This window comes from Pinus tabuliformis, chromosome X (assembly GCF_031772625.1).
Source record: "Pinus tabuliformis cultivar Carrire ecotype Pingquan chromosome X, CPIR1, whole genome shotgun sequence".
NCBI classification, from domain to species: domain Eukaryota; kingdom Viridiplantae; phylum Streptophyta; class Pinopsida; order Pinales; family Pinaceae; genus Pinus; species Pinus tabuliformis.
In genome coordinates this window covers 806,696,961-806,724,688 of record NC_142308.1, presented here as the reverse complement: position 1 = coordinate 806,724,688, position 27,728 = coordinate 806,696,961, and the positions used below count along the sequence as shown (strand labels likewise).

At 39.5% G+C, this 27,728-nt stretch overlaps 1 protein-coding gene across 3 annotated transcripts in view; it reads right to left on the bottom strand.

Moving 5' to 3' along the window:
• The window catches only part of LOC149142243 (dehydrogenase/reductase SDR family member FEY-like), a 168,833-nt gene that overhangs the window by 102,115 nt on the left and 38,990 nt on the right, over positions 1–27,728 (bottom strand). For 2 of the 3 annotated variants that reach the window (XM_089453003.1, XM_089453001.1), the window contains exons 2-3: positions 6,508–6,713; positions 6,222–6,342 (exon numbers count right to left, since the gene is read on the bottom strand). In XM_089453003.1, the coding sequence (XP_089309129.1) occupies positions 6,222–6,342; positions 6,508–6,698 (312 nt within the window). In that variant the 5' untranslated portion in view covers positions 6,699–6,713. Of the gene's footprint in view, positions 1–6,221; positions 6,343–6,507; positions 6,717–27,728 lie in introns of all 3 variants that reach the window. The other variant, XM_089453002.1, reaches the window with a different exon arrangement.

The window sequence follows — 27,728 nt, the reverse complement described above, 5'->3', positions numbered from 1 at the left end:
TCTCTAAAGGGTGAGCCATTTCTAGCACCCTATTTGTATTTAGAATCTGCTTAATAATAAAACCCTCTATATGCTGCACCGGTTTTCCCGCATTGGGTTTTTCCAAGGACGATTGTCCAAAAATAACGGTGTCCCTTGTGTTGTCTCAATTTATTTCAGTTGTTGATCTGTATGATTGTGAAGGTTGCAATTGTGTTTATTTCGATATGTATGCATATAAATAACTTGTTAATGTAAAGAACAAGTAGGAGATAATAAACCAGATATTGCAGTAGGGATTTCTGACGTGTTATATTCAGAAATTTTCACAATCATATCTTGTCTTCATTGTAAAAGGAGTTTCCGCCCTTGAAATGGATTGTATTTATTAACCTTTTGTCATTTTAAGGCGCAAGGTTCATAACAATTGATTCAGATTTGAATTCAAATTTCATGGTAAGGCTTTGGTAAGGCAAAATTCCAGTAACCCCTTGTCATTTCCGCAGTCATGGTATCATGGCCCCTACGCTCATATGTTCCCAGCTAAGTCACATGACACGAGGACACGAGACACGGAGGACACGTAAATACGAGTATTCAATACGAAACGCAACGACCTGGAAACAGGACACAGGGGACACGTTTTATATATATTTAACAAATATATATATACCGAAATATAGTTTTTTATCCATATTAAATTGCAGGTTGCAGCTTATCTAATCAAATTAAAATATAATTACTTCTCAAGTTCATAGTTCACTTTAAAAAAATAAATAGAATCAAAATTTACTATTTAGAAATTAGAATGTGATATGCTTGGTCTTGATTCTTGAATATTCAATGTTCATTGTTCATGTACAACTTACAAGCACATAAGAAAATAACTAAAGTCTAATCCTATTGATTTCCTCTGCCCCTCTTGCGAGAAAATGCCATAGCTTTCCCTTTCCCTCTAGATGTAGATGCTGGTGCTGGTGGAGTTGGCAGTGGAGTTTGCTATGCTCTAGAAGCTGAAGAACTAGAAGTAGGAGCTATAGGAGGTAGACCACGTCCTCTACTGGTGGCAGGGGTAGCACGGGCAGGTGGTGTCACCTAGAAACATTACAATCTCCCAATCCTGAAATCCTGAAAAACTGATAAGTCTGCTGCATTTTGAATGAAATCTAAAATTCTACTTTCTCCATATGATATCCAATGAGGCCAGAACCACTCTCAAACATCCTGAGTCAGTTCATGGTAATGTTAAAAATTTAAGTAAAAGGATGAAAATGAAGATTAAGGAGAATGTCACTTTTACTTTAAGAATTTAACATTACCATGAATAGCATATCAATACTAGGGCCTAGACTTGATCATTAAGCTGCCCCACTCAAAAATTATTTGTTTCTTTCAAAAATAATTGCAGCTTATGCAGGCAACTTTTCTATCAACAGAATACGCGTTTTCCAGATGCATGACACGACGAAAACCGGCGAATACGTTTTACATTTTAAAATTTACAGGACACGATGAAAAACGTTTTCGACACGTTTTAGGGTCGTTTTCGTGTCCGACACGTAAAATACGGGACACGGGACCTTGGAGGACGTGTCCTGTGACTTAGGTTCCCAGTTGGTTGTGGCAATATATTTATTAATCAAGCATTTAGATTACATACATCATTACTAGATACATCTAATTCATCTATATCGCAATAGCAACACATCCATGCCAACACAGGCGATACAATACCATTAAACATAATTAAATACAAATTAACTCAAGGATCAAGATGGGACTGTTGCATTGAGTGCATTATTATTGCTGTTTGTTTGCATGAACAAAAAGATGTCCTTTTGTTCTTGAATTGGAAATTTAGTATGAAATGCCAAAGATGAAGTATTTGTGGTACGAAAACTGGTCAAGGAAGAGTTCTAAAAGTTTGCATTACCAGCAGTGTCTTATGAGTTTGCATGACCATGTGGCACAAGAAGATAAGAATGGTGTCTTTTATTGGGACACGTGGCTGCTTATAAGTACTGACTTTGGGACTCTTCATGAATGATTGATGGTGCTGCCCTCTTGATTTTTAATTAAGCATGTAAATGAGTTCATGAACAGCATGCAGGGTCCTGCCATGGGTACTAATAATAGCACATATGTTTTGTCATTATCTGGGCACTATGGACAAATTTTGTCAGCAAAGAGGGGCATTGTTTGTAAACCCAGTTTTGGTGCGGCTGTTGTCGAGAAGAGCAGAGAATCTTAAGTTAGCAAAAGCATCATCCTAGAAGATGACACATCAACAACTCCAGTGCTGCCTTCTAGGGGACATCTTACAGTTCAGTAAACATCAAATTCATCATCAAAACAGTGCTAATTTTGGAGATTTCTAGTTCTACCACCTTCTCTAGGTTAAATTGGCATTGCTATCTTGGAAGAAGAGCAGTTAGCAGAAAAGCTATCCAAACTTGGTAAGAGATTTTCAGAATTGGACCTCATCCACAAGAATGAAGGAAAAACAAACGAAACAGTTCAGATTATCGGTTATTCTTCAAGCATATTCCTCTTTCCACCATTCTTTCTCCTTTCTTTCTTTCCCATTGAGGTCTCTAAGCAGCATCTTTATGCTTTCATAGATCAAATCCTCAGTACAGCTCTACTGCAGAATTCATTCTAATGTCTGGGAGTTATACAGGATAATGTTCCTTGGTTATTTGTATCCCACTGGGGCCTTTGGTTACCACATGATGATGATGTGAAGTTCTTCAGACAGTGCTTTTGACAAACTAACTCTGATGAATGAAATACAATAATAATCCTATCTCTTTGATTTGCAATGAATGTTTGGATGTTTTGAGAATTCATTCTTATGATCGCTCTCATTTGATTTTAGTTACAAAATTAAGAGAGTTTGAGTAGTTGGATCCAATGTTTAACTTGCTCTACTCGTATCTTCACCCTTTATGTCTTTCTTCCTCCTCCAAATCTCCCAAGAGGACTAAGGCACCAGTCAAGACAAAAATCAAACTTAATATACTTTAAATTGTGACATTTTGCAGCAGATATTGCTAATCGTATCACAGATTTGAAGAATTTGATAGGAATACCCCCTTGGAATTAGCATGTACTGGTTTTGAAGACAGGGATCAGTTGTCAGTGACAAGGGAAATTAATCTAGATGTTTTTAGATGCCTTTGGCCACTGATTCCCCCTAATAACAATTCTCAGCAACAACATGTCCCATCAGAATCTATTCATAAAAATATTCAGAGATCAACTCCCTAGGCCCAATAATTTGATAGAAAAACAAATTAAAAGAACATATATCTAGAATCTCTTCATGCTGAAAATGTGATAGAGCATAAGACTTTATGTCTGTTTGTGGGAGGCATGGATTGCACTGGTGAAATTTGGTAGTATCAGGAGGTACTCTCACATGCTCTTGGTGCTGGGTATGTGAGAGGAAAACACTCATAGAAGTGATTTTATGGGTGTTGAAAATAGCAGCGAGTAAGGTCTTCTTTGACTCGTGCCTTAGTCAAAGAGACGACAAGCAGTGACCTTTCTTTAGCATGCACAAGTTCCTATAAGTTAGGACGAGATCATGGAGCAGTTTGACTTATGCGCAGGAGTTGGAGGCCCAGTTCATTGTCTCCTAGTGCAAGTTATCTTTGGAAAATGACAACCAAGTGAGCTTCAGTTTCTAAATTGAGGCAGGACAAGTTACATGAGTCAGTTAGACTCAGTTAACTTGTCAATCACAAGGCTGAGTTCCAAAAATAAACTTGCCTGTTTTAGCCTGGTCAAATTGCTTATAAGGAGGACGAAGGCACAGAATTGGAGCATTGTTTTGTGTGAGCACAGACAAGACAATAGAGAGCACGAGTTTGTGTGTGTGAGCTAGCAGAGCTAGGAAGAGCATGAAGGAGAGGACTATACGCAGTGTTTTGGCAGAGGAAATTCTTCCTGATACGTGCTATGAAATAGGAGGAAATTTCCAGGGCCAGCACAAGGATTTAGCAGCTAAGGACAGGATTCTTGCAAGCAGGGTTTTGAGCTAAGTACTAGCAGGGAGAATGAGCTTGTTCTCTAGAGAAACAATTTGCCTTGTAATAATTCTATTTGCTCAAACTTTGTCATTAAAAATTTCTACAGCTAGTAGAAGGTTCTCCCAGTTGGGTTCCCTAGAAATTTTTGTGTTTTTGATATCGTATGACTGTTTTATTTCTATTTTATTCTGCTGCAAGTTGGTAGAGAAATTTTGTGTCTTGGGTTACAAATTAGTTTCAGATTTGTTCATTCAAGCAATAGCAGAATTTCAAGGAAATTCTACAATGAGTGTATGGGCTAAGACCCATGATATTCTGATGACCCATGGTATTCTAACCCATGCTATGTTGCACGAAACTTCTAAGAACCTGGCGTTTCGGGCCATACCCGTACCCGAAACGCCGAAACTTGGCCGAAACTCGGCTGAAACTCGACCATAATGTAATCATCTATGAGAGTTAATATAGACTTGTTTTTCCTTTTAAATTGTCATCTATGGGTCTTATTCCCTTCAATCTTGCAGGATAATGTGTTATTCACCTATATATATATATATATATATATATGACGTTCTGGTCGATGTTTCCATTTTTGGGAGGTGACATTTCTAAATGTACCCGTTTCGGAAACTCCGAAACATTTCGTCATTTCATGCAACTTAGAACCCATGGTATTGTACCCTTTGAAAAGCATAAATTAGAAGCCAATGGAGAGGAGAATAACTCATGTTTTCTTCTTAAGTGGGGTTCTGATTTGTTGAGCAAGGAGCAGCAGGCTGGACCTGTGGCAAAAAGAACCCACAGCAAAAGGAAGGGCCGGGGGTTGCTGTTAGGAGGCTGGGACATCAGGCCACAACAAAAGGAAAGGCTACAGGCCCATTGAGTACTATCAGCCATTACAGGGAGGTCCGTTGAGGCTTGAAGGAGCCCTGTGTGAGGGCCAAAGGCTACAGGAGGTAGTCTCAGCAGGACGGATCAGCACAGAAGGAAGTTTGCAAGTCGTCCAAGGATTTGAGAGGGCTGGGTAAGCCCCTTGGTGCTACAGCAGTATCCTAAAGTGGCAGCAGCAAGGTGGTGAACTGCTGTAGGGGTTGTGGTAAAGGACAGCCACAGAAGCATTGTTTGCAGGGCAATGAGGGCTTGAAGGACTAACCCTCAGCCCAAGGAAATTGACAAGGGTCTTGTCTTGTATTTGGGCATATGTTTCAGGGAGTTGTAAAGGGCCACTTTTGCTGGTAAGGGAGCCCTACGATTCTCATTAAAGGACAGATAAGAAATCAGTTTTGGAAATAAAATTGTGTGTTCTGTGTATGATCTAATTGCTGGTATATTCCGTTGTGCTAAAGTTGTTTTAAAGTTAGGCATTTCAGTGTGTTTATGTTTCTGTTTTGTGAAACTGCCAAAACATAGACCAGACCTGGGGTGCATGGAATTCTAACAGAAACATGAAGGTAGTAAAAGCATCTAAAATTGTGGTAGTAAAAGCTATGAAGGTACCTCATAACATGACCTATTCTTATGTTAAGTGAAAATGTTGAGAGTTTTGACTTGGATCTATAATAATATAGATTTCACAGAAGATATTGAGAATAGGCTGTTGGAATTTGATATCCCAATGAACGATTTCTTTCAGTAACCTACTCTTTCTTGATCACTAACAAAGGCAGTTTAATACATAACTGTGAAGTATGCAGGCCTTTTGTGTGGAAATTATTGGGAAGTGCTACCTCATAAAGGCCATAAATTCAATCTTATTACTCAAAGATTCTGTCTGACTGGAGTACTAGAAAACAAACTATCCTATTAACAGAGACGCTTGAACATGTTTCCTCATATTTAAGAATCAAGCATGCAGCATCTATGAAGAAGTGGGATGCTGTGTTGCACTGTATGCCAAAAGTTAATGACAGCACTGCTATTTCATAGGACGAATTGTGCCACACTAATGGTGGGAAATGGACCGCAGTGAGGGGAATATCTCCACCCCTGCTTGACCAACCAGTCAAGCCCCGGTGGTTACAAACCATCTTATTATCTGAATGATTATATAAAAGCAAAAACTTTGGGAGTCAACAGAGGATCTCAATAGGCACATCATCAGGTCAAATGCCAATGTGATTTGCAACTCCACTGCCCACTCCAAAAGATGAAGAGGAGAAATATTAATGCTGAAAGGAAGTTTCCAAGTTTGAAAGAAATGGTGCATACTTCTATATCAAGAAAGCCAGTCACCCCAGAGCATTCCTTTTGCCATTTCTGTATCAAATCATTGGCAGCCCTTGTTTTCCTGCATGCCATAACAACATGTGCCCCTCCTTCTGCCAATTGTCTGTAAGTTGTAACAATGAGCCATTAAACTTTCAACAAGATGTAAGCAATTTCATTTTAATATATTACAACGTGGATGAAAATTTCAAGGGAAAATGCACCAATCCAATTAACAATATTGTAGATGAATTCACAAAGAGGAAAAGGTTTAAATGGATAAAATTACTTTGCAATTTCTAGGCCAATTCCACTTGTAACACCAGTTACAATGCAGGTTAAACCATTCATGGGAGGTATCTGTAAGGGATTTTTAAGGTGGCAGGCAAGAATCCTCTGAAAGAGAATGTCATATAGAACAAGAAGCAAACCCTTTATCCATTCAATCCATCCGAGTGAGATCTGTGCTTTGCCACCCATCTGAGCTCCCTCCTCCTGCTACCACCACAAAATGTTGAAATAATGAATGATTCTATCCCAAAAAAGACCTGTTTACTCTTTCTATTTTACTCCCTTTTATATTTTAACTACTTTCTATTTCACTATCTGAATTAAATCAATAAATAAAATCCTTTCATTGGTATATTCATAGCAGGCTTCTCCTACAGTTGGTTTGGTGTCTCTTTTTAAGTTGCTGTCCCTAATCACCAAGTGCAAATACAAACAATCAATGTTTGTCTACAGGAAAAATGACTTCCCATTAGATTCTGCTGCCTTGTCATTCATCATATTAACTTTCAATTGAATCATTTTGACTTTGCTTATGCATTTATGCTATTTAATGACAAACTAGATACATCAGTGTCTTCACAATAGCCCAAACAACTTCAAATCGCTTCCCCTGTGAAATTATTCCAAATAGTTATTCTGAACTGTATTTGCAATACGTCTTTATACTAATAAGTTAGTTATTTAAAATATGAATGTCATGCTTACCTCTTGTTTAAAAAGTTATGTTCTGATTTCTTTCCACAAATCATGTTTTCTCCTCCATTTGAAAATATTATATCAATTTACCAGTTTAGCAACTATTAATCGTAAATTTATTTTTGGAGAAATGGAAGCAAGTTGCAATAGGTAAGGAGAGCAGGGATAGAGAGACAGGTAAGGAAAAGGTGGGTATGGACATGCAGGCAGGGGTGAGAGATCGCAAAGATGCATGTAGAGGAGGGCATGGTGCAGGTATGATGGACACAGGTTCAGCAGTATTTGATGATACAGTCAAAGGTTCAGCTGGATTATTGACAGCCACAGCTTTGGGCACGGGATTATAGGTGGGTTCAGCATCTATAGAGAACACAGCATGTACAGCCTCCTTGGAGAAGGTATGGGTTCATGCTACAGCCGGGCAAGGGGGCTGTATAGATAGCTTCATTTTCTCAGCTGGACTGCAGATTTTTTACAGGAGCAGAAGTCAGGGTCTTAATGATAACAAAGAAAATGTATACCAAAGACAAGGTCATCAAAAGAAGTGATTTTCTCAGGATAACATCACCCCAATCCATCCTGAGAAATATGGCTCTGTTCGTACAGTGGTTCGCTCTCTGCCTGCCAAGTTCTCAGGTGCCAGGGTTCCCAGTTTGAGTAAGAGTGGAGAAGAATGGCCTCCTCTTCACTCCATGGAGAATGTTGCTGCCATGGAGGAGCTTGTTGTGGAGATAAGCTCTGATACAGATGGTAAGAATACATGCAAGGAGGGTGCAGCAGAGACTTCGAGAATTGCAGGCACACCCCTCCTCACAAGTCAATCTAGGTGCAATCACACAGGGTGTTGACCCCTTGCAATTATGTGTGTGGGAGAAGAGATGGGCATGGGTACGCACTTTCATTTGGCCCTTTTATCACAGTCTAGCTTGAAGCCTCAAGGTGAGAGGCCTCATGAGCAGGGCCCTATTACTGCAAAATCTAGCACCTTAGTGCAAAGCCTCACTAAGTACAAGTTAAGGGAAGCAATGGAATCAATCACCACTCTCACCTCAGCAACTATTCCCCTGTTGTTCTGTGGTTGGATATTATTCCCACAAGGGAGGCTTCCCTAGCAGATCTTAGAGATTAGACCCAAATAGTTTTTGTAGCATCGGATGTGTTCTAGCCTTGAAATTTTGTGGAGAGGCTAGAATACAAGAGATCTCCAAAACCCAGAAATCGTTTATGGAAATTCCACCTAAAAATGACTTAATTAGATTATTAGCTAGTTTTTAAATATTTCTGAAGTCTAAACTTAGGGAATAAGATTAATTAATCAAAATTAATTAAGTCAAGGCCTGTATGATCTAGAAACTCACACAGATCAACTTCAAGTTAATCCTAGTCATCGATTAAGATTTAATCTTGGTCGTTCGAGTCCCAACAGAGAATTATAAGAAGAATTTGATGGGCACTCGGAGAACACACTTGAGAGGTTCGATTTCATGAGCATATCAATTTCCAGAGTAGCAGCGATCAATTGCCCGAGAGAGAGCTAGTGAGATCGAAGCAGCGAGAGAGAGGTAGAGACAGTGAAGCTGAAGGAAGATTTCCCAATCCGGTGAGTGCATTTGCAGAGAGGCAGAGGAGCCACAGAGAGGCTGACACAGAGCAGTGTAGTAGCCTCTAGAGGTGGTTTCGATTATGCTGGGGAAAGACGAGTTTCAGTGCCAGAATCTAGTAGAGGTTACGGAGGCCAAGAGAGACATTTTCCCAGACAACAGCAGACCAGACGACTTGAGGAGAAGCTGGTTCGAACTAAGAAGTGGTTGCACTATGGTGACATAGTAGTTGCACAGAGCCAGTTTGGACAGCTCAATTTGAGTTGAGGTCAGAGCCCAGATTTGCTTGTGGAGTGAGGAAATTTCCTCACTAGATTTTTATTGCCAGTTTTTCTCTATAGGATTGCCAGTTTCACATCCAATTGTACTCAGATTATTTCACTATTGCTTAATATTAAAACTCTTAATTGTTGCACCAGTTTTCCCAAGTTGGGTTTCTCCGAGAACATTTGTCCAAAAATAACTGTGTTATTTTATGTGTGTGCTAGCATTTCTTCCAACGTTTATTCTTCTGCAGTTTTATTTGTATAGGTTGCAGTGTGAGTTATTTAGTATTTGTTGTAGCAAACAGTAAATAAATTGTTAAATTAAAATAACAATTAGGAGAATAATTTCTAGTTGTTGCAATAGGATTCCAGTGTAGGAATTTTCACATGGTACCAGAGCACAGTTGATCAGCCAGAGAGCTCAGACGCGAAGAGAGAAGGAATTTCACTGCTCATTGTGGGTAGCATGCTGAAATTCCCAAGGGCAACACAGTCATTCTGCCAGGAGGCCAAGTTACTTGTGGAGGTTCAATTTTTCCGAGTGGGGCAAAAAAATTCGATCCTACCAAATTGAGTGATTCCAGAGGCAGAGGGAGCAACCCAAATTTTTCATTGAGAAAATCTCTAGCTAGATGCAATGGTTTTTGCAGCAGTTTGCTAGAGCAGAGCTAGCGTCGGGGTTGAAGAGAGCAAACACAAAGGGAAAAAATTTCCTCAGGAAACTTCTAGTCTCAAGAAGTTTGAATTTTCCTTGCAGATCGGCAATAGTTGTGAGCAGATCTTCTCACTCAAGAAGGGAGTGCAAGTAGCAGATCCAGCAGCTGAGCAATGGGAAAAAGGGAGATTTTCGGGTTTACTTTCCCAGCTTTTTGAGTTTCGCAGATTTTGCAGCTTTGCAAAGATGGCCATACGAGATTGCTAGAGGTGGTCATTCGAGTTAGCCAGAACGCAAATCTAGGCAACAAATTGACTTCTAGTTGATGGAGACAGGTGCCAAAGGAAGTGTGAGTTACTTAATGCGGGTTGCAAAGCGAAGAAAGGTCCCAGTAAGGGACAAGGCTCAAAAGGAGATAATGGGGCACCAAATCCAAGAGGAGGAGTACGAGACTCCATTGTGCCAAATCGGGCAAGATCCTTGAGGAGTCCACCTCATGGATCAATACCTTGCTACGAGGGCCCACACTATTCAGTAGTAGGATGAATCACTGACAGTTGATGCAGTCAGATGCCAGAGTGACAGATGCAGAGACTAGTAGCAGTCAGCGCAATGCAGAGTGGCAGCAGTGTAGTTGGCACAGTGCAGAGTCAGTAGCAGCGCTGATTCTTTAGTGACAGTCAAAGACTCAGGTGACAGATGCATCATACTGGTCACAGTTGGTTCAGTATTTAGGATGCTTCTCATTTGCAGTTGTTACAGTTGCAGCAACAACAAATGAGAGGGAGTTGCAGTGTTGGCAGCAGTTCAGTAGGATCAACGGCAGCATAGAGGCTGCACATATCAGAGTTGCACAGTGGTTGGTGGGCAGCAGCAGCCAGACATCAGCAGAGTGACAGGAGATGATGCAAAGACAGGGTGCTGCTACAGGATAGGCAATAGAGCACTAGAACACATTCCTCGCTAAGAGGGAGTGTTAGTTTTTGTAGCATCGGATGTGTTATAGCCTTCAAATTTTGTGTAGAGGCTAGAAAACAGGAGATCTCCAAAACCCATAAATCATTTCTGGAAATTCTGCCTAGAAATCACTTAATTAGATTATTAGCCAGTTTTTAAATATTTCCGAAGTCTAAACTTAGGGAATAAGGTTAATTAATCAAAATTAATTAAGTCAAGGACTGTATGATCTAGAAACTCACACAGATCGACTTCAAGTTAATCCTAGTCATCAATTAAGATTTAATCTTGGTCGTTCGAGTCCCAACAGAGGATTATAAGAAGAATTCGACGGGCACTCGGAGAACACACTTGAGAGGTTCGATTTCATGAGCATATCGATTTCCGGAGTAGCAACAATCAGTTGCCAGAGAGAGAGCTAGTGAGATCGAAGCAGTGAGAGAGGGGTAGAGACAGCAAAGCCGAAGGAAGATTTAAAGATCTGGTGAGTGCATTTGCAGAGAGGCAGAGGAGCCACAGAGAGGCTGACGCAGAGCAGTGTAGTAGCCTCTAGAGGTAGTTTCAATTCTGTTGGGAAAAGATCAATTTCAGTGCCAGAAGTTGGGCAAAGGTTCCGGAGGCCAGGAGAGACATTTTCCCAGACGGCTTGAGGAGAAGTTGATTCCAACTGGGTGCAAAAGTGACTGCGCTAGGGTGACGCAGTAGCTGCGCAGAGCTAGTTTGGACTGCTCAATTTGCGCTGAGGTCAGAGCCCGAATTTGTCTGTGGAGTGAGGAAATTTCCTCACTAGATTTTTCTTGCCAATTTTCCTTTGTAGGATTGCCAATTTCGGCATCCAATTGTACTCAAATTATTTCAATGTTGCTTAATATTAAAACCTTCAGCTGCTGCACCGGTTTCCCCAAGTTGGGTTTTCTCGGGACATTTTTCCAAAAATCACTGTGTTATTTTATGCGTGTGCTAGCATTTCTTCCAACGTTTATTCTTCCGCAAGTTTATTTGTGTAGGTTGCAGAGAGAGTTATTCAGTATTTGTTGTAGCAAACAGTAAATAAATTGTTAAATTAAAATAACAATTAGGAGAATAATTTCTAGTTGTTGCAATAGGATTCCAGTGTAGTAATTTTCACAAATACTTCTAGGCTAAATACCCTTAAGGGTTCTGCGAATAAAATCACCCAAGAATAGTGTTCAATAAGTAAAGCTTCGAGTGAGATGAAATGTAATTTCAAGGTAACGAGTTCAAAGGACGTTATGGCTAAATCTAATGGTCTTAATAAGTCCTGGAGAGGCTCAAATAGGTTCCCAAACACATGCTAGCTTTAAATTACCAATATCTTATATAAATTAGGGTTTCTAGCAGCACTATTTACTGCATGCAAAATTTAAGACAACAATGAACAAAGTATCTTGATATAAATGAATAGAAACAGAGGGTTATTTAATGGATAAACAACGAAATAGATTGCAACAAACTCAATGGATGAAATAGCAATAAATAGCTATGAAATCCTACACGTCAGCCCTAATTAATGGCTGAAAAATGCATGAAAAACGATACTTATGTTTTCCAATTTAGTACATGCAAATCCTATGACTAAGACTATAAGATCCAAAGTATTTTATGCTATTAAAAGTGGCTCTGCTGTAACCTAATCCTAGTTTACCCTAGAAAACAAATAAAAACAAAAATTTAGGGTTTTCAAATTTTATTTTAAGATGATTGACACACTAGTGGACTAGTGTTTCTCAATTAATGAGATAATGGAGTCAAAGGTGAGATCTATGGACGAGGACCGATGGAAATAGAGTTATGAGAGACAAAGGCCACAATAAGGTTTCTCTTCATCAAAAACCCTAGCGACTTTCAATCAACTGGAGATAAAAAGGCAAAGAAGTTATAATAACATTCCTTGATGGAAACTTGATGATAATCTTGCAAAAGAAAATTTTAGAGCCATAAAAGATTCAACACACTTGGTGAAATTCTAGTGAAACCCTAATATTACAAAAATTACAAGATGGAAGCAAAGTCACCAGATTCGGTGAACAAAATTGTTGAAGTTCGAAATTCGCCGAATTTCAAAGGAAAACGAATTTAATGGTTCGAGTTCGCCGAATTTTATGGCGAACTCGAACTTAATCACGAATTCGAATTTTTTGGCGAATAAAATTGTTGAAGTTCGTTTGTAGTTCGGAAAAGTTCATTTAGGGTTGAAAAAAAATCGTTGAAGTTCGTTTTTTATGCGCGTTTTACCAAATGAACAGTGTGCGGGTTTTCATTGTTTGCCGGATTTCATTGCGCGGGTTTTATTGTTCACTAATCGCAACTTCGCCGGAGGGTTTCATTGTCTGCAGTCCAGTCACCAGTGTACAAGTCACTGTTGCTAGTTGGGAAAGTTTCTACCGGGAGTCTTCACTGATAGTCTGATACATTACAATTTACACCGAGCGGCTGTTAATAATTTCCAGTTTGCTGAAACTTGAAGAAACAGATTTTGGTGTTTACCAGGCTTGATGTTTATGTTGGCTAGCCAAGACTTTGGTGTGACGTTTTCAATGCATCTTTATGTGGAACTACATTTTGTCAAATTTACCATGAATTGTTTGTTTAATTTCACAATGTTGCTGCCAGCTGGAGACGTGTAAATCTTGTTTGGATTTTCCCAAAAGTCTGAGCTTTCTAAAATGCCTTTTTCACCCTGCCCAGTTCTGCTTTCAACATGATGAATACTGGAGAAGTTCACTATTGCTTGGGCAGATGAATGGAAAGAAATATGAGCTCTCATTTGTTTTATTATTTCATATCAATCAGCAGGCATATGTAAAAAGCACAATCAAGAGGTTTGGAATGTATAATTGGAAACCTGTTACTACGTTTATGGAAGTAAGATTAAAACTAACGTGTAAGATGTGCCACCAAAATGCTGAAGAGAAGCACAAAATTTTAGTGATTGCTTGTCAATCTATAGCCAATAGCCTCATGTATGTTATGGCTTGTAAGTTCTGCCACAATCTCCTGAGGCACTGTTATTTTCAGATGAACATGGAGAATCATTACATTTAAGCATTGAACTGCTGCTGTTTTTTTAGAAACTTTTTTGGGTGTCAAATGTTAATGCATTCATTCATCTTGGAATTATGTAAATTCCAGTCATAGACTTAATGTTCAATTTAGTTGTTTTATGATTTCAATTTAGTTGTTTTATGATTTCATAAGAAGAATACTATTATACTACATCACTGTCATATGAAAATTCTAAACTGTTATGCCAACAATCCTTTTGAAAATGCTCAACTTTTCTAGCCTCTGTTCTCTTGCTAAGCCAAAAATTTATTTGAATTTGACTTTAAATTGATTTTATATATATATATATATATATATATATATATATATATATATATATTTTTTTCGAATTTCTATCTGTCGAACTTTATTGACAAAATTTTAGTTGCCGAACTTTATTCGAATTTCATGGTCGCCGAACTCAAACTCGAACACGAACCTGGTGACTTAGACTACATCATCTCATCAACTATCAACCAAGGCATCATAACCATTATGTGCCATCTAAAGTTCCATCAACCTATAAACCTGCCTTTGTGATAAAAATCACAAGTGAAGCCTCATGCAAAATGATGGGTAACAGATTGGACTTTTATTATTGAAATGCTAACCTATGTAAGGGTTGGTCCAGATGTGTGGCTATGGTGAGCACATTGTTAATTAATGTCTCAAGTGAATAGTCAATAATTCATTATCCCCTCGAATCCTACTGCATTGATCTATTCATCAAGGGTGCCCCTTGACCCCACATTTGTATGTTTAGTTGATGCAGTGGGATATATGTTGGAGATTGCTCATCTTAGGGGCAAGTGAGGGGTATTTTGCTCACTAATGGTTCCAAGATAGTCAACACCCATTTCACTAATATTATCTTCTATTAGTTGGTGCAAGAGGAGTTCAGGGCATGGTGCTCGTGCCTACTAACACACATTCTGCCTGGCATGAAGTGTCGTGGTCAAAGATCATAAGGCTAATTTTTGGTTGTTAGGATTGTATCCCCTCCTAATTGGATTCCCTTGGTTTAGAATTATATTCAACCTAGGATTATCGTTCGATATCTAGGCATTCCCTTTAGCATGGGTCTTTAACCTATGCTTATATCGTATAAAGCTCTGTTGCCTTGAATAACCTCATTTGCCACAGAGAAATCACTTTCAAGAGGGCCGCTGCCACTGACTCGGGGTATTAGGGGATTCCTCAGCCAAAGATCTAGCCCTCAAATAACCTCGTTGCTATAGGGAACCTCCTTCACATGCCTTGGATTAGAGCTATTTTGTTGCTGGCAGACTCTCGATGCCCTGAAATTGCCTTACAGGCTTACGCTGCCACATAAAGGGATGCCTGCTGCCCAGATAAGGTCTTCACTGCCCTGGAATTGTCTTAGACAGAACTTGGTGCCACAAAATTGCTCCTCAGACCAATCAATCCACAGAAGTTCTCCCTTGATTGCCAAAATCAGATGAAAGATGCCTCAGAAAATTATGCCAAACAAAATAAAGAGAAGGGATTGGCTAGGGTGGAATCTTTCACCACCGAAACCAAACAGAAACAAAGGGGTCTTACAACCCTCCAAGAGCCTCAGCTCACAAAATAGAAATATCCACAAACCATGATGAGAAGAATTATTCTCCTCTCTCCTATTTATAGATTCCCTTTGGGTCTCTTCTCCTAATTTTAATTTGAAGAGCTAACAAGTTTCCATCCATTTTGCCCCAAATTTGGCTTCATTCACAAATTTTCCTCCAAGTGCCCCAATTTACTCAATGTTACCCCAGTAACATTGAATAATGGGTTTCCCATTTATAATTGATGATAACCTACGGATTGGATAGGTTATTTCGTCCTCCCTAGGGCAATTTAATTAGAAGAGGACATTACAAAATTGGAACGAGGTTGCCTCCCCAACGAGGCACTTTAGGATGAAATCAAAGAATACATCCCTGACACATGTTCAAGTCATACCTGCAATGCTAAGTTCTTTAAAACCTTGGAATTGTACTGGCATACCAAAATGTTGCTAGCACATGCATTTATAGGGTTGGAATTAGAGCATTGGGAGCTCCATGTTTGTCTAGATAAATTACAAACCAAGGGTGAGTACTCCTTACTCTATGCAAATGGCTAGGTAAGAAGCATGGTGGGATTCTAGCCTTAGGGGCAGTGGTTGGTCTTTCAGACCATCTCGTCAGCATCCCTGCAGATGTCCCTTTATGCTCAATTCCTCCAGTTTTGCAATCCCAAGTTTCATATGTGTTTTACAGTATTTCCCATCTTAGCTTTTATGGGTTCACTGGTTTTGAAATTTGAGTGGCTTTAGTTTCCATTTTGGCAAAACCAGCCCTTCCCAACAATTTGTATATGTCAGTCAATTCCATTTGCAAGTTTTGTTTTTCCAAATTTCCCTAGGGGTAGGATTCTGGGACTTTTATAATTTTTTGGTCTGGATAGGCATCCTTGTAAATCTGCTAAGGGTATTTGGAAACAGAGCAAACTACTTTGTCTAACTAATTTATGTAATAATCTGAATTTCTAATAATAGAATTGAACCCTTACCAACCAAAAAAAAAATTAGGGTGCCAATCAAGTCAAAGCATGTAGAATTAGTAATTAAGAGGGCTAGATATGCCTAGCAAAGTGTGCCAATAAGCACTCACCTATAAAGATGCAACAATGGCATAAATATGCCATATCAATGCAAAAACAAGCCCATAAATACTAGGGCATCCCTCTAATGGAGACAAAAGTCATCATATATATGCAAAAATTATCTACCTCACAAGCCAAATGGTTGCTTCTTTGTTGATTTTCTCTCTCATTTATAATAAAGGTGTTGAAGGTGTATGGATAGAGGTGAAGGTGTTTGGCAGTCATCCAATAGATGTGGAAGGTACATATGCTTTGTAACTCTTTTTATAGTTGATTTAAGGAATATATCCCTTCTTTCATCTCCCATAGGGTTAGCTCAAGTGGTCATCAGCCAGACGTAAGACCTCTTATCTCTACCCCAAAGTTGGGGAGGTCACAAGTTTGACTCTCCTAATCCCCTCAAGGTTAGGCTCCATAATTAGGGCCAATGGTTGGCCCAGTTTAACATCCATGGATAATGAGGACTCGAAGGGTTTTCTGCAAGATTTTCCTTGGGGGTAAAGTGTTGTGATAATTTAATGCTTTCTTTTGTGTATGAAGTTATTTATGATTCACATATTCATCTTGTCTCTTTCATTTTCACATTCATATGTTGGTAGGACTAGTTGTTAAGAAGAGAAGTTTACTTTCTATAGAAAGAGATGAGGTACTTGTATGTTTGATATGGTTGCAAGTACACTAGAGATCGTTTGAGTTGTGTTGTTGTTCACTCTATTGCATTTTCAAGTAAAGGATACAAAAGAATTAACAATTGGACTCAATACTAGCTTCCTCTTCAACCTCCTCTTCTTCCCCTTCTTCAAAATCATTTACCTTGCTCCTACCACGCTTTTCATCTTAGGGAAGGATAGAACCCTCCTCGATTTTGTCAACAGGTCACCAACCAATTATTGGGAAGAATTTGGTGCACCTTCACACAAATTCTTCTTTAACACTTTCATTCACATAAAGTTTAACATTAATAGTTAATTGGGATCCCCATCAAAATATGTTTGGTGGTGGAATTGTTAATTTCTGAACCCAACAACCTGGCAACTAATTCCTAGCAGATTTATCACAGATCTACTAAATAAAAGAGTTTTAACATAAACAAAAATAATATTCAGTGGAAGCACATTAAATCAACCAATCTCACACATGCACACACACAAATCTTTGCCCAATCAATAACCCTCCATTTGATTAATCACAACCCACTTGGGCTCTCTTACTGGGAAAATTGGCCAATCTAAGGAAAATACATGCAAAATATGGATCTAATCTAGTTGATCAAGCCTTAGATTTGGTTGATCTAGATCTCCTTGCCCCCCTTTGCACCTTCCTCGAACCCAACACGCTTGAGTAGAAGTCCTTCTCCACCCACCACTGAGATGTCTCTCTCAATACTTTGTGCCCTTGTGTGTTGTTTCTTCTCCCTTGGACTAGCCCTTCTTTTATAAGCTTGAGTTAAGACCAAATCCACAACCCTAATCTCCAAAGTGATTGGTGACTAAGATTAGATCTTGCCTCACTTGAGATCGATGGTTGAGATTCATCTCATTAACACTAATACAAAAGTTCACTATGGAAAAAGAGGTCAATGATTGCCTCCCTTTCTTGGATATCCTTAGATCGAAGAATAATGACGGTTCTCTCTCCCACTCAGTATTCAGGAAAAAAACGCATATTGAGCAGTATCTTCATGCCGATTCCCATCATTTCCCTGCTCAAAAGTTGGGTGTTCTTAACACACTCGCTATGTGAGCCCTGAGGATTTCTAATAAGGATAGCTTCGATAAAGAGAAATCCCATCTCCTTCATGTCTTTATGGAGAATGGCTATAGTAGGCACCTGGGTCAGAAGGCATTCTTGAAAGCCTCTAAAAGCTCGTTAATCAAAAAAGAACACAAAGAGCACCGGCTAGGGGTCCATCTTCCCTATGTCCAAGGAACCACTGACAAGATTGCTCAGATTCTTAAGAAGTATGATATTCCCTCAACCTTCAGGCCCCTCAACACTATTCGCAAATCCCTCAGATCAGTGAAAGATCCCATTGATCCTAAAGATATGAAGGGTGTCTACTTGATACCCTGTTCTTGTGGGACCCCCTATATTGGGGAAACAGGGCGCTCCATCCATCAAAGGATTAGCGAACATGCAGCGGACCTAAGACACGGAAGAACCAAGTCTTCAGCATTGGCAGAGCATGCGAAAAAGACCAAGCATCAAGTGTGTATTGAGAAGGCCAAGGTTATTGCCAAGGTTGCTCAGTTCCATCACTGTAAATTCAGAGAAGCTATTGAAATTGAAAGAAGGCCGAGCAATCTCAATAGAGATGACGGCTGGAAGATCAGTAGCTGGCAGCTGCTGGATCCCGGCCCTTTCTTCCTAATCTTTCCCTTTCTTGCTTTCATTGGTCCCCCTTTATTTCGCCATTTTTCCTGGGCGCCTTGTTTTTTCCTTCCTCCTCGCTCGCTTATTATTATTATTATTATTATTATTATTATTATCTTATTTTATTTTTATTTTTATTTTTTATTTATTTATTTATTTATTTTTGTATCTTTATTTTTTATTTTATTTATTTATTTATTTATTTTTCCGCTCGCTTGTTTTATTTATTTTAATTAATTTATTCATTTAGTTTATTTTATTTTATTTTATTTTTCACTCACTTGATTTATTTATTTTAGTTAATTCATTAATTTATTTAATTTCCATTCTTATTATTATTATTATTATTTATTTATTATTATTATTATTATTATTATTTATTATTATTTATTATTATTATTTAGTTTTTTTATTTTATATTATTTTATTTTTTATTTTTATTATTATTATTATTTTATTTATTTATTTACTTATTAAAATTTTTTTTTTTTTTGAATTTACCTTTTATTACTTTCGTAATTAAAATTCATTATTAATTTTATGTATATTTCATTTATTTATTTTTTTTTTTTTTTTTTTTTTAACTAACCTTTGTATATATTTCTTTTATATATTTATACTTATTATTTAAGTCCCATTAAAAAACAAATTATAATTTTTTAAAAACTTTCTAACTAACCTTTAACAATTTTAAATTATTTTATATTTTTATTTATTCACTTAATTAACTAACTTCAATTAAATCTTGACTCTGGTCCTAAAGTCAAAATTAGCCGTTAGTCAAGATAGCTGTTGGAGTTTCTGCTCAGACTATTTAACATGCTAGGCTGGATCTGTTTCTTCAACTTGTCCTGACGATGAACCACACTTGTTGGTTCGAAATGCGTCGACAAATAATTTATCATGTGATTTGCACCGAAGAATTTCTCATAAAACAAATAACCTTTGCATTAGATTACATTAAACTCACTTTTATATTAAAAAAGAAATTACTTTAATTACTAAAGTAATTTGCTAAGGTTCAAGGGCTATTAGGCAACTTCTAGCATACCCAGACACTTAGGCATGTGCAGAAGTACTTGCCCGAGCAACAAACATCAACACCCCCTCTTAGCGAGGAAGATACTTCTACCAGCTAGAACTGACTCTGATCCTAGAACAATGTCTCACACAACATTCCCTATCATGGTTGTTCCCTCTAAACCAGAAACCTTCCCTGCCACCTAGTGCAGAATATTCCTCGAAGACTTGCTCCCTTTGAACTTGCTCCTAGAAGCCTCTTCTTTCTGAACATCCTATAAAGTCATCTCATACCATGAAACCTTCTTGACAAGTTTGAAAGGATCTATTAACTGGTCCTCCCCACCTAAACTTGAAGGTTGACTCCCTCTACTATGCTCAACCTTTGGAGCTTCCTGCTCCTTCTCTGTCACTATCCTGTTGCTTGCCATTGCTTGAATAGACTGGCCCTTTAGCCTAAACAAGTTTCCCTCTCTAACTCCAGTGACATGGCCATCGTCAGAGCTAGATCCCATGGATCTCATCAATGCCTATCTCAAACGCTACAATAAACCCCTTATTCTCTACCATAAAGACTGAGAGCAAACTTCCCATGAATTCTAGCACCCATGCATATCCTTTACTTTCAATGTGCCTCCTAACTCAAGTTGGAACAACATTGTCCTGACTCCCTTCACTACATGTTTCATATCAACACTGAACCACACATGCATCTATGGGTCCCACTCTATCAGGTTGTCAAACTAATCTCGTGCTCCTATCGTATGGCGTGTGGCTCCATTATCCAATAGCCATACACCAGCTGGTATGGTTCTTGAGGAAAGGTAGGAGATAAGTGTGAATTTCATCTCAAACTGCATGGAAAACTCTTCCTCCTAAGCTTCTGCCGACGCAGCTACAGCTGATTGTGTACCTTTTCCACCCTTCATCACATCTAGACACTGTGTCCTGTCTTATGACATGCAAAACAATTGATTTTAGTCAAATCCTTCTTCTTCAACCGTGAGGCTAACTCCCCATTCCCACTCGAACCTTTTCCTTTGCTCTTCATTGCTTAACTAGAAAAAGCAAGATTCTCATCATTACCCTTGTGTTGGCCTCATGATAAAGATTCCTCTTGAATCTTCTCTAAATGAAATCATCCCACAATGTATCCCAATCAGGAAGGTATTTTGTCACAATGCCCTTGATAAAAGGATCCCATAGCCTAGTGAAGCCATTTAGGGTTGTCCTTACCATCTCTCTATCTCACACAGCCTCCCCAACTGCAGCCAACTCATCACAAACCTGCGTGATCTTGGTGAAATAAGGGGTCACTGTATCTAATCTAGTCATCTTGGTGTTCTTGAGCTTCTCTCTCAACACCATCTTCCTGTTGGTATAACTTCATCAAAGCCTCCCACGTCTTCCTTATATTCTTCACAGATAGATGAGGAATCACATGATCTTTCACCTCATCCAAGATAATCCTTCTGGCTTTCAAATCCTTTTGATTATGGATGACCAAATATACATCATCTATAAGCAACGTGAGTTTAGTGATAGCAAACTCCCATATGCCATTCTCCGTTAGAATCAGTGAAACCCTCGCCTTGCAGGGAATGAAGTCAAGCCTCAAACCTCAAACTGGTTACATCCATCTCTAAATCAGAAATTTCACTGAAAAAATCTCCTTGGTCCTTTAGGCACCCAACTGAGCTTAATCTGTCAAGCCCAGTAAAACCCCGACTAGATGCTTAGTCCAGGTCCTTCAAGCACCCATGAAATCCACCAATCAGATTTCAAATTTGTTGGTTTACTTGTAACTCTTGTACAGACTGTGCGGTCTCTAGCACAACTTCCCTAGGATGTTGTGGTCAACTTACAATTGTTTTTTGGTCTGGATAGGCATCCCTGTAAATCTGCTAAGGGTATTTGGAAACAAAGCAAACTACTATGTCTATCTAATTTACGTAATAATTTGAATTTCTAACAATAGAATTGAACTCTTACCAACCAAAAAAAAAAATAGGGTGCCAACCAAGTCAAAGCATGTAGAATTAGGAATTAAGAGGGTAGATATGCCTAGCCAAGTGTGCCAATAAGGAGCACTCTCCTAGAAAGATGTAGCAATAGTATAAATATGCCATATCAATACAAAAGCAAGCCCATAAATACTAGGGCATTCCTCTAATTGAGACAAAAGTCATCATATATATGCAAAATTTATCTACCTCACAAGCCAAATGCTTGCTTCTTTGCTGACTTGCACTCTCATTTATCATAAAAGGTGTTGAAAGTGTATGGATAGAGGTGAAGGTGTTTGGCAGTCATCCAATAGATGTGGAAGGTACATATGCTTTGTAACTCCTTTTATAGTTGATTTAAGGAAGATATCCCTTATTTCATCTCCCAGAGGGTTAGCTCAAGTGGTCATCAGCCAGACGTGAGACCTCTTATCTCTACCCCAAAGTTGGGGAGGTTACAAGTTTGACTCTCCTAATCCCCTAAAGCTTAGGCTCTGTAATTAGGGTCAATGGTTGACCCTATTTACCATCCATGGATAATGAGGACTCGAAAGGTTTTCTACAAGATTTTCCTTGGGGGAAAAAGTTGTGATAGTTTAATGCTTTCTTTTGTGTATGAAGTTTTATTTATGATTCACATGTTCATCTTGTCTCTTTCATTTTCACATTAATATGTTGGTAGGACTAGTTGTTAAGAAGAGAAGTTTATTTTCTATAGAAAGAGATGACGTACTTATTTGTCTGATATGGGTGCAAGTACATTGGAGATCATTTGAGTTGTGTTGTTGCTCACTCTATTGCATTTTCAAACAAAGGATTCAAAAGAATTAACCATTGGACTTAATTCTAGCTTCCTCTTCAACCTCCTCTTTTTCCCCTTCTTCAAAATCCTTTACCTTGATCCTACCACGCTTTTCATCTTAGGGTAGGATAGACCCCTTCTCAATTTTTTCAACAAGTCAACAACCAAATATTGGAAAGAATTTGGTGTTGGTTTGGGGTAGCATCGGATGTGCTCTAGCCATGAAAGTTGGTGGAGAGGCCAAAGCACATGAGATCTACAAGACCCAGAAATGGTTTGGGAAAATTCCACCCGGTTAGAGAGATATTAAAATAGTTAATATTTTTAATGGTGTTCCTAAGTCTAAACTTAGGAAAATTAAAATATTAATGGGTATTAATATAAAACTGGGTGAACCCAAATGCGGGTGATTATAATGAATTTAAAGCAGATTAGACAGAAGGACGGCAGGCGACCAAGCCACATGGCCACTCACGTCCCCTTTCATGCCAATTTATGGCAAGCTACAGATGGTCTGCAGGCACCATTACTCTGGTGCGCTAGTCGAGGTAGTTGCAGCAGGCATAAGGCCATGGCAACCACAAGACAGAATTCATTCAACCCTTCACCGCTAAACTGCTCTTGCCCCCCTCATGCTGCGTAGTCGAACTCTCGCACAATTACTGGGAGGCGGTGTTGGATTCTCAGCTGTGTTGATTTGGGGAATGGTTTCCATTTCTCTCAATCAACTCACTGTGCGCTGAATTCCGCCCAGAATTCCTCTGTTTCTCTTATGAATAGCTCCACCATCTCTAGTGCTACCTCTGCCTCCCCAATTGCTCTCACTGTTCACAACACAGCCATTTTGGCCCAGCTCAACAGAAGACATTCAACCATGGCATGTACTCACCATCGAATGCGTAGCCGTAGAGGTGGTAGTTGTAGCGGAAGTACTCGCCTCCCTTGACGCCTAGCCATGATTCTGCTACTCCTTCCTCTTACCCATCTACTACTCTCTCCAGAGATCATTTCTCTAGTAGTTACCCTTACACACGAAGTGGTAGAAGCCGGGAACAGGTCCATGGAGTCAGAAGAATGAATGCTGCTACCCAAACTGCCAATCTCCCTTCCCCCCTTCATCCCTCTCACCACACGACCCAATTTCGGTTCCACACTACGCTGAATTGCCCCGACATCTTAGCCACCGTCACTGTTACTTTCAGCGAGGAAATCAGCCCGCAGAATAAGCAGAACGCTCAGCTCCGCGTTCTTGGTCCAGAGGAGAAGAACAGCAGGGAACAGCAGAAGGCATATAAGAAGAACAAGGAGGACTATGAACCAGAGAAACAAAACAATAGCAAGCAGCAGACGGCAGAGAAAACAAGTAAGGCTGGTGGTGACAGCGTTCTGCATGGCAAGGAGCTGGCTAGAGGTAAGCATGCAATAGAAGACAGGGCGGGTGGCACGTCAGGCAAGCATGCAAGCGCACGCAGCTTAGCAGGCCTGTAAGCAATCTGTGGCCTCTCGCGCGGCACGTCAGCAGAGGATGATGACTGGTATGAGTACGCGGGTCATATTGTGGAAGAGCCTCCACGAGATGACATTCAGGCGGTTCATTCTGACCGCTGATCCATTCGCCAGATGTCGCCCTGCCGCTCCTTGGATGTTTCACGGGTTAGTTTTCTTGGGTTTTTCTCTACTGTCTTTTTTTCTAAACCATTTGGCTAGTTTTGATTGGTTTTGGTTCAGGACCCCTATGTGGGCCTTTTTAAGTTTTGTTCTAAGACCCCTGCGTGGGCCTTTTACATTGGGTTCTCTCGGACTGGTTTCCCCTCGGTGGGCAGTCGAGTATAGTCTTTTGATTAATTTTGACATAACTCTGTTCAGCACCGCAGAGGCCGGCGCCTCGCTGTATTTTTAATTTTGCCCTTATAAATAGATTAGTATTACTTAGAAAGAAAAATATAAAAGTGGGTGAGAATGTTCTAAATGACATGGATCAAGCCAAATCTAATCTTAGCCGTTGATTAGAGACTTAATCTCGACCATTGAAGACTCAACAGGAAAAGTATAAGAGGAGGCTTGAGGGTCAGTTGGAGATACAACAAGATTGATCAGTCAATTCGATTTTCTGGAGCGGGGTTTCTAAGAAAATTCGAACAAGTGATCTGAGTTGCAGCGAGGGGCAATGGGCAGTGAGTACATAGCAGAGAGGTAGAGATAGTGCCAGAGTGTCAGCGCAGTGATTGAGGAGGCTACACAGAGGCAGCAGGAGCCACGCAGAGGTAGCTTGAGATTGCACAGACGCTGAGGGGCCTTCTTGGGTGACGCAGAAGGCCAGAGCGCTGAAGTAGAGAGGCAGAAGGCTGACGCAGAGGGTTCCAGAGCTACGCAGAGCCTTGGAGAAGCGCCGAAAGGATTTTCGTGGGGCATACTAGAGCTGAGATGCTGAATATCTGCTTCCGAGAAGAGGTATTACTGTCGTGTAGAAATCTATGTTGGGTGAGCCAGTTTGGCACCCTAGTTGTACTCAAGAACGTTGCTTAATAATAAAACCCTCAAAACTGTCGCACCAATTTTCCCAAGTTGGGTTTTTTCGGGGACGATTGTCCAAAAATAATGGTGTCCCTTGTGTGTTTGTCTATTATTTCGGTTGATGATCTATATATGAGTTGAGATTGCATTTGTGTTTATTTTCAGTATTTATATGGATAAATAACTTGTTAAGGAATAAACAAGTAGGTGAAATAAACCAGATAATGCAATAGGAAATTTTTACATGTCCAACTCAGGGATTTCAACATGGTATCAGAGCGTTGTAGATCACGGGAGGACTGAAGGCGCCAGCATAATTAGAAATTATTGCAGCAGTAGTATTAGAATATATCTCTATATCTCTATTTAGTAATGCTCAGTCTTTTAGATGTTTCTATTCTTATTCTTTTAGCAGTTTCTTAGATGAAACTGTTTTGTTCGATATTCTACATAGAAACCTGATGTTTCTATTCTTGTAAATATCTTTGTATTATCATTGAGCTGTTTGCTCCATGTGAATTAATTCATTGAACATTCTTTTATGGTATCAGAGCAAGGTTAAGAGATTCTTCTTGAACAGTAATTCTCTTTGCATCGTAATCTCTTGAGTCCTTTCTAAGGTCGAGCCCTCTGTAAGCCAGGCAGCCTTCACTGAGTCTTAGCCTCGGCTTTGCTCGCTGTGATAAAAGCTTACAGTCGTCCATCTCGATACAGAAATGGATTCTTCTCTTGCATGATCATTTTATTAAAGAAATAACTTTGTGGCGGTGACTGTTTTCGTGGAAGCGGGATTTTTTTGGCTGGTCAGTTCTGCTTGGAATCACGGATCCGGCTATCTTCTTCTTCACCTGGCGGCTACTCGACCACACCGTGGAATTTCTCAGCATTCGTGATCCAGGTGTTCTACTTTCAAAACTCATTTGTTTGTTTGAAAATCGGAGTTGTGTTTTGAAAATCGATCTGCGAGCATCGGTCAAATTTTTTTTTTTTGCTGATTAAACGCTGTCAAACTTGTGGCTTATGTATCCGTGGCAATACATTTTGCATCCCGTGACATTCATATATATATTTTGATAACCCGTGGCAGTTGAAACACGCTGAGTCATTTCCAGTTGAGACGTGAAGGCTTGATAGCTCACGTGGGCCATCGTGGTTAGATCGTGGTTCATATATATATTTTGATAACCTGTGGCAGTTGAAACACGCTGAGTCGTTTCCAGCTGAGACGAGAAGGCTTGATAGCTCACGTGGGCCATCGTGGTTAGATATTGGGATTTAATTTATCAGCTTTACCAATCCGTGGTCTTTGCCGGAATTTGTTTTCCGTGGTTTTGGTTGCCGGCATTTTTTATCAGCAGTTCTGGTTGTCAGAATTTTTTATCAGCGGATTTTTTTTTGGTATCCTGTCAGCCTTCTTTACACAGCTATACACCTGTGGGTTTTGGTGCATGCTCCTGTGGGAAACTAAATTCTCAGAAATTTATATTTTGTGCTAGCAGGATTATCATTGATTTAGACTGGAGAGATACCTTTGCTGAGTAAATTTTTTTTTTAGCAGGACAAAGTTGGTCTTTGCTGGGTAACATTGTTTTTAGCAGGACAAAGTCTGTTCTCTAATTAACATCAGGATAAACAGTCAGCTACATTGTTCTTGTGTGTCATACTTTTGTATTCTCTTTGTGAAAATGGCCACACTTACCAATCTGATGTTAGAAGGAAATCAACGGTTTAATGGCAGCAACTATAACATTTGGAAACAAAGACTGCTGACCATTTTTGAGTACAGGCGTCTTGATCAACTCATTTTGGGCAAAGAGCTTCGTCCAGGTACAGCCGGGACCGATCAAGATAAATTTGATGATCGAAATCGAGAGGCTGTTATGCTTCTCAAGCTCTCTGTCGCTGATGATCAGTTACCACAGATCCCTTCTGGCAAGACAGCTGCTGAAATCTGGCAACAGTTGAAAGAATTGCATGAGACATCTGATAAAAGCAGAGCTTTTTTTCTCAAAAATCAGTTGTTCTCCATCATGATGGATGAACATATGTCTTTACAGGAACATCTCAACAAAATTAAAGACATTCGAGATCAGCTCGACGCCATTGGTCGGACCATGGAGGAAGAAGATATGGTAGTCATTACCCTGAAGAGTCTACCAAAATCTTATGAACACTTCATTGAAACACTCAACATTACAACCACAAATGTTGATCTGAAGTTTTCAGATTTATGTACCAAACTTCTGCAGCAAGATAGGTGGAAACAGCAGTTTGGTAGTGGTACTTCATCAGTGCCCTTGGAAAATGCATTTGCTGCAAAATATCAGTCCTCTCAGTCTTTTCAGCAGAGAGGATCATCTCAGTCTTTTGATCCTAACAGGAAGAAAAGTGTACAGTGTAATTACTGTCACAAGTTCGGTCACATGAAGAAAGACTGCAGGCAGAGGATTGCTGCTGAACAAAAGAAACAGGGAGGGTCCCATCAGACAGCGAATGTTGCAGAACATTCTGAGCAGACAGATTCTGCCTTTTACGCCTTTATGGCTAAAAGGTCTTCAGAACATGTTCCTTCCTCTGCATGGTACATTGATTCTGGTGCATCACGCCACTTCTCTCA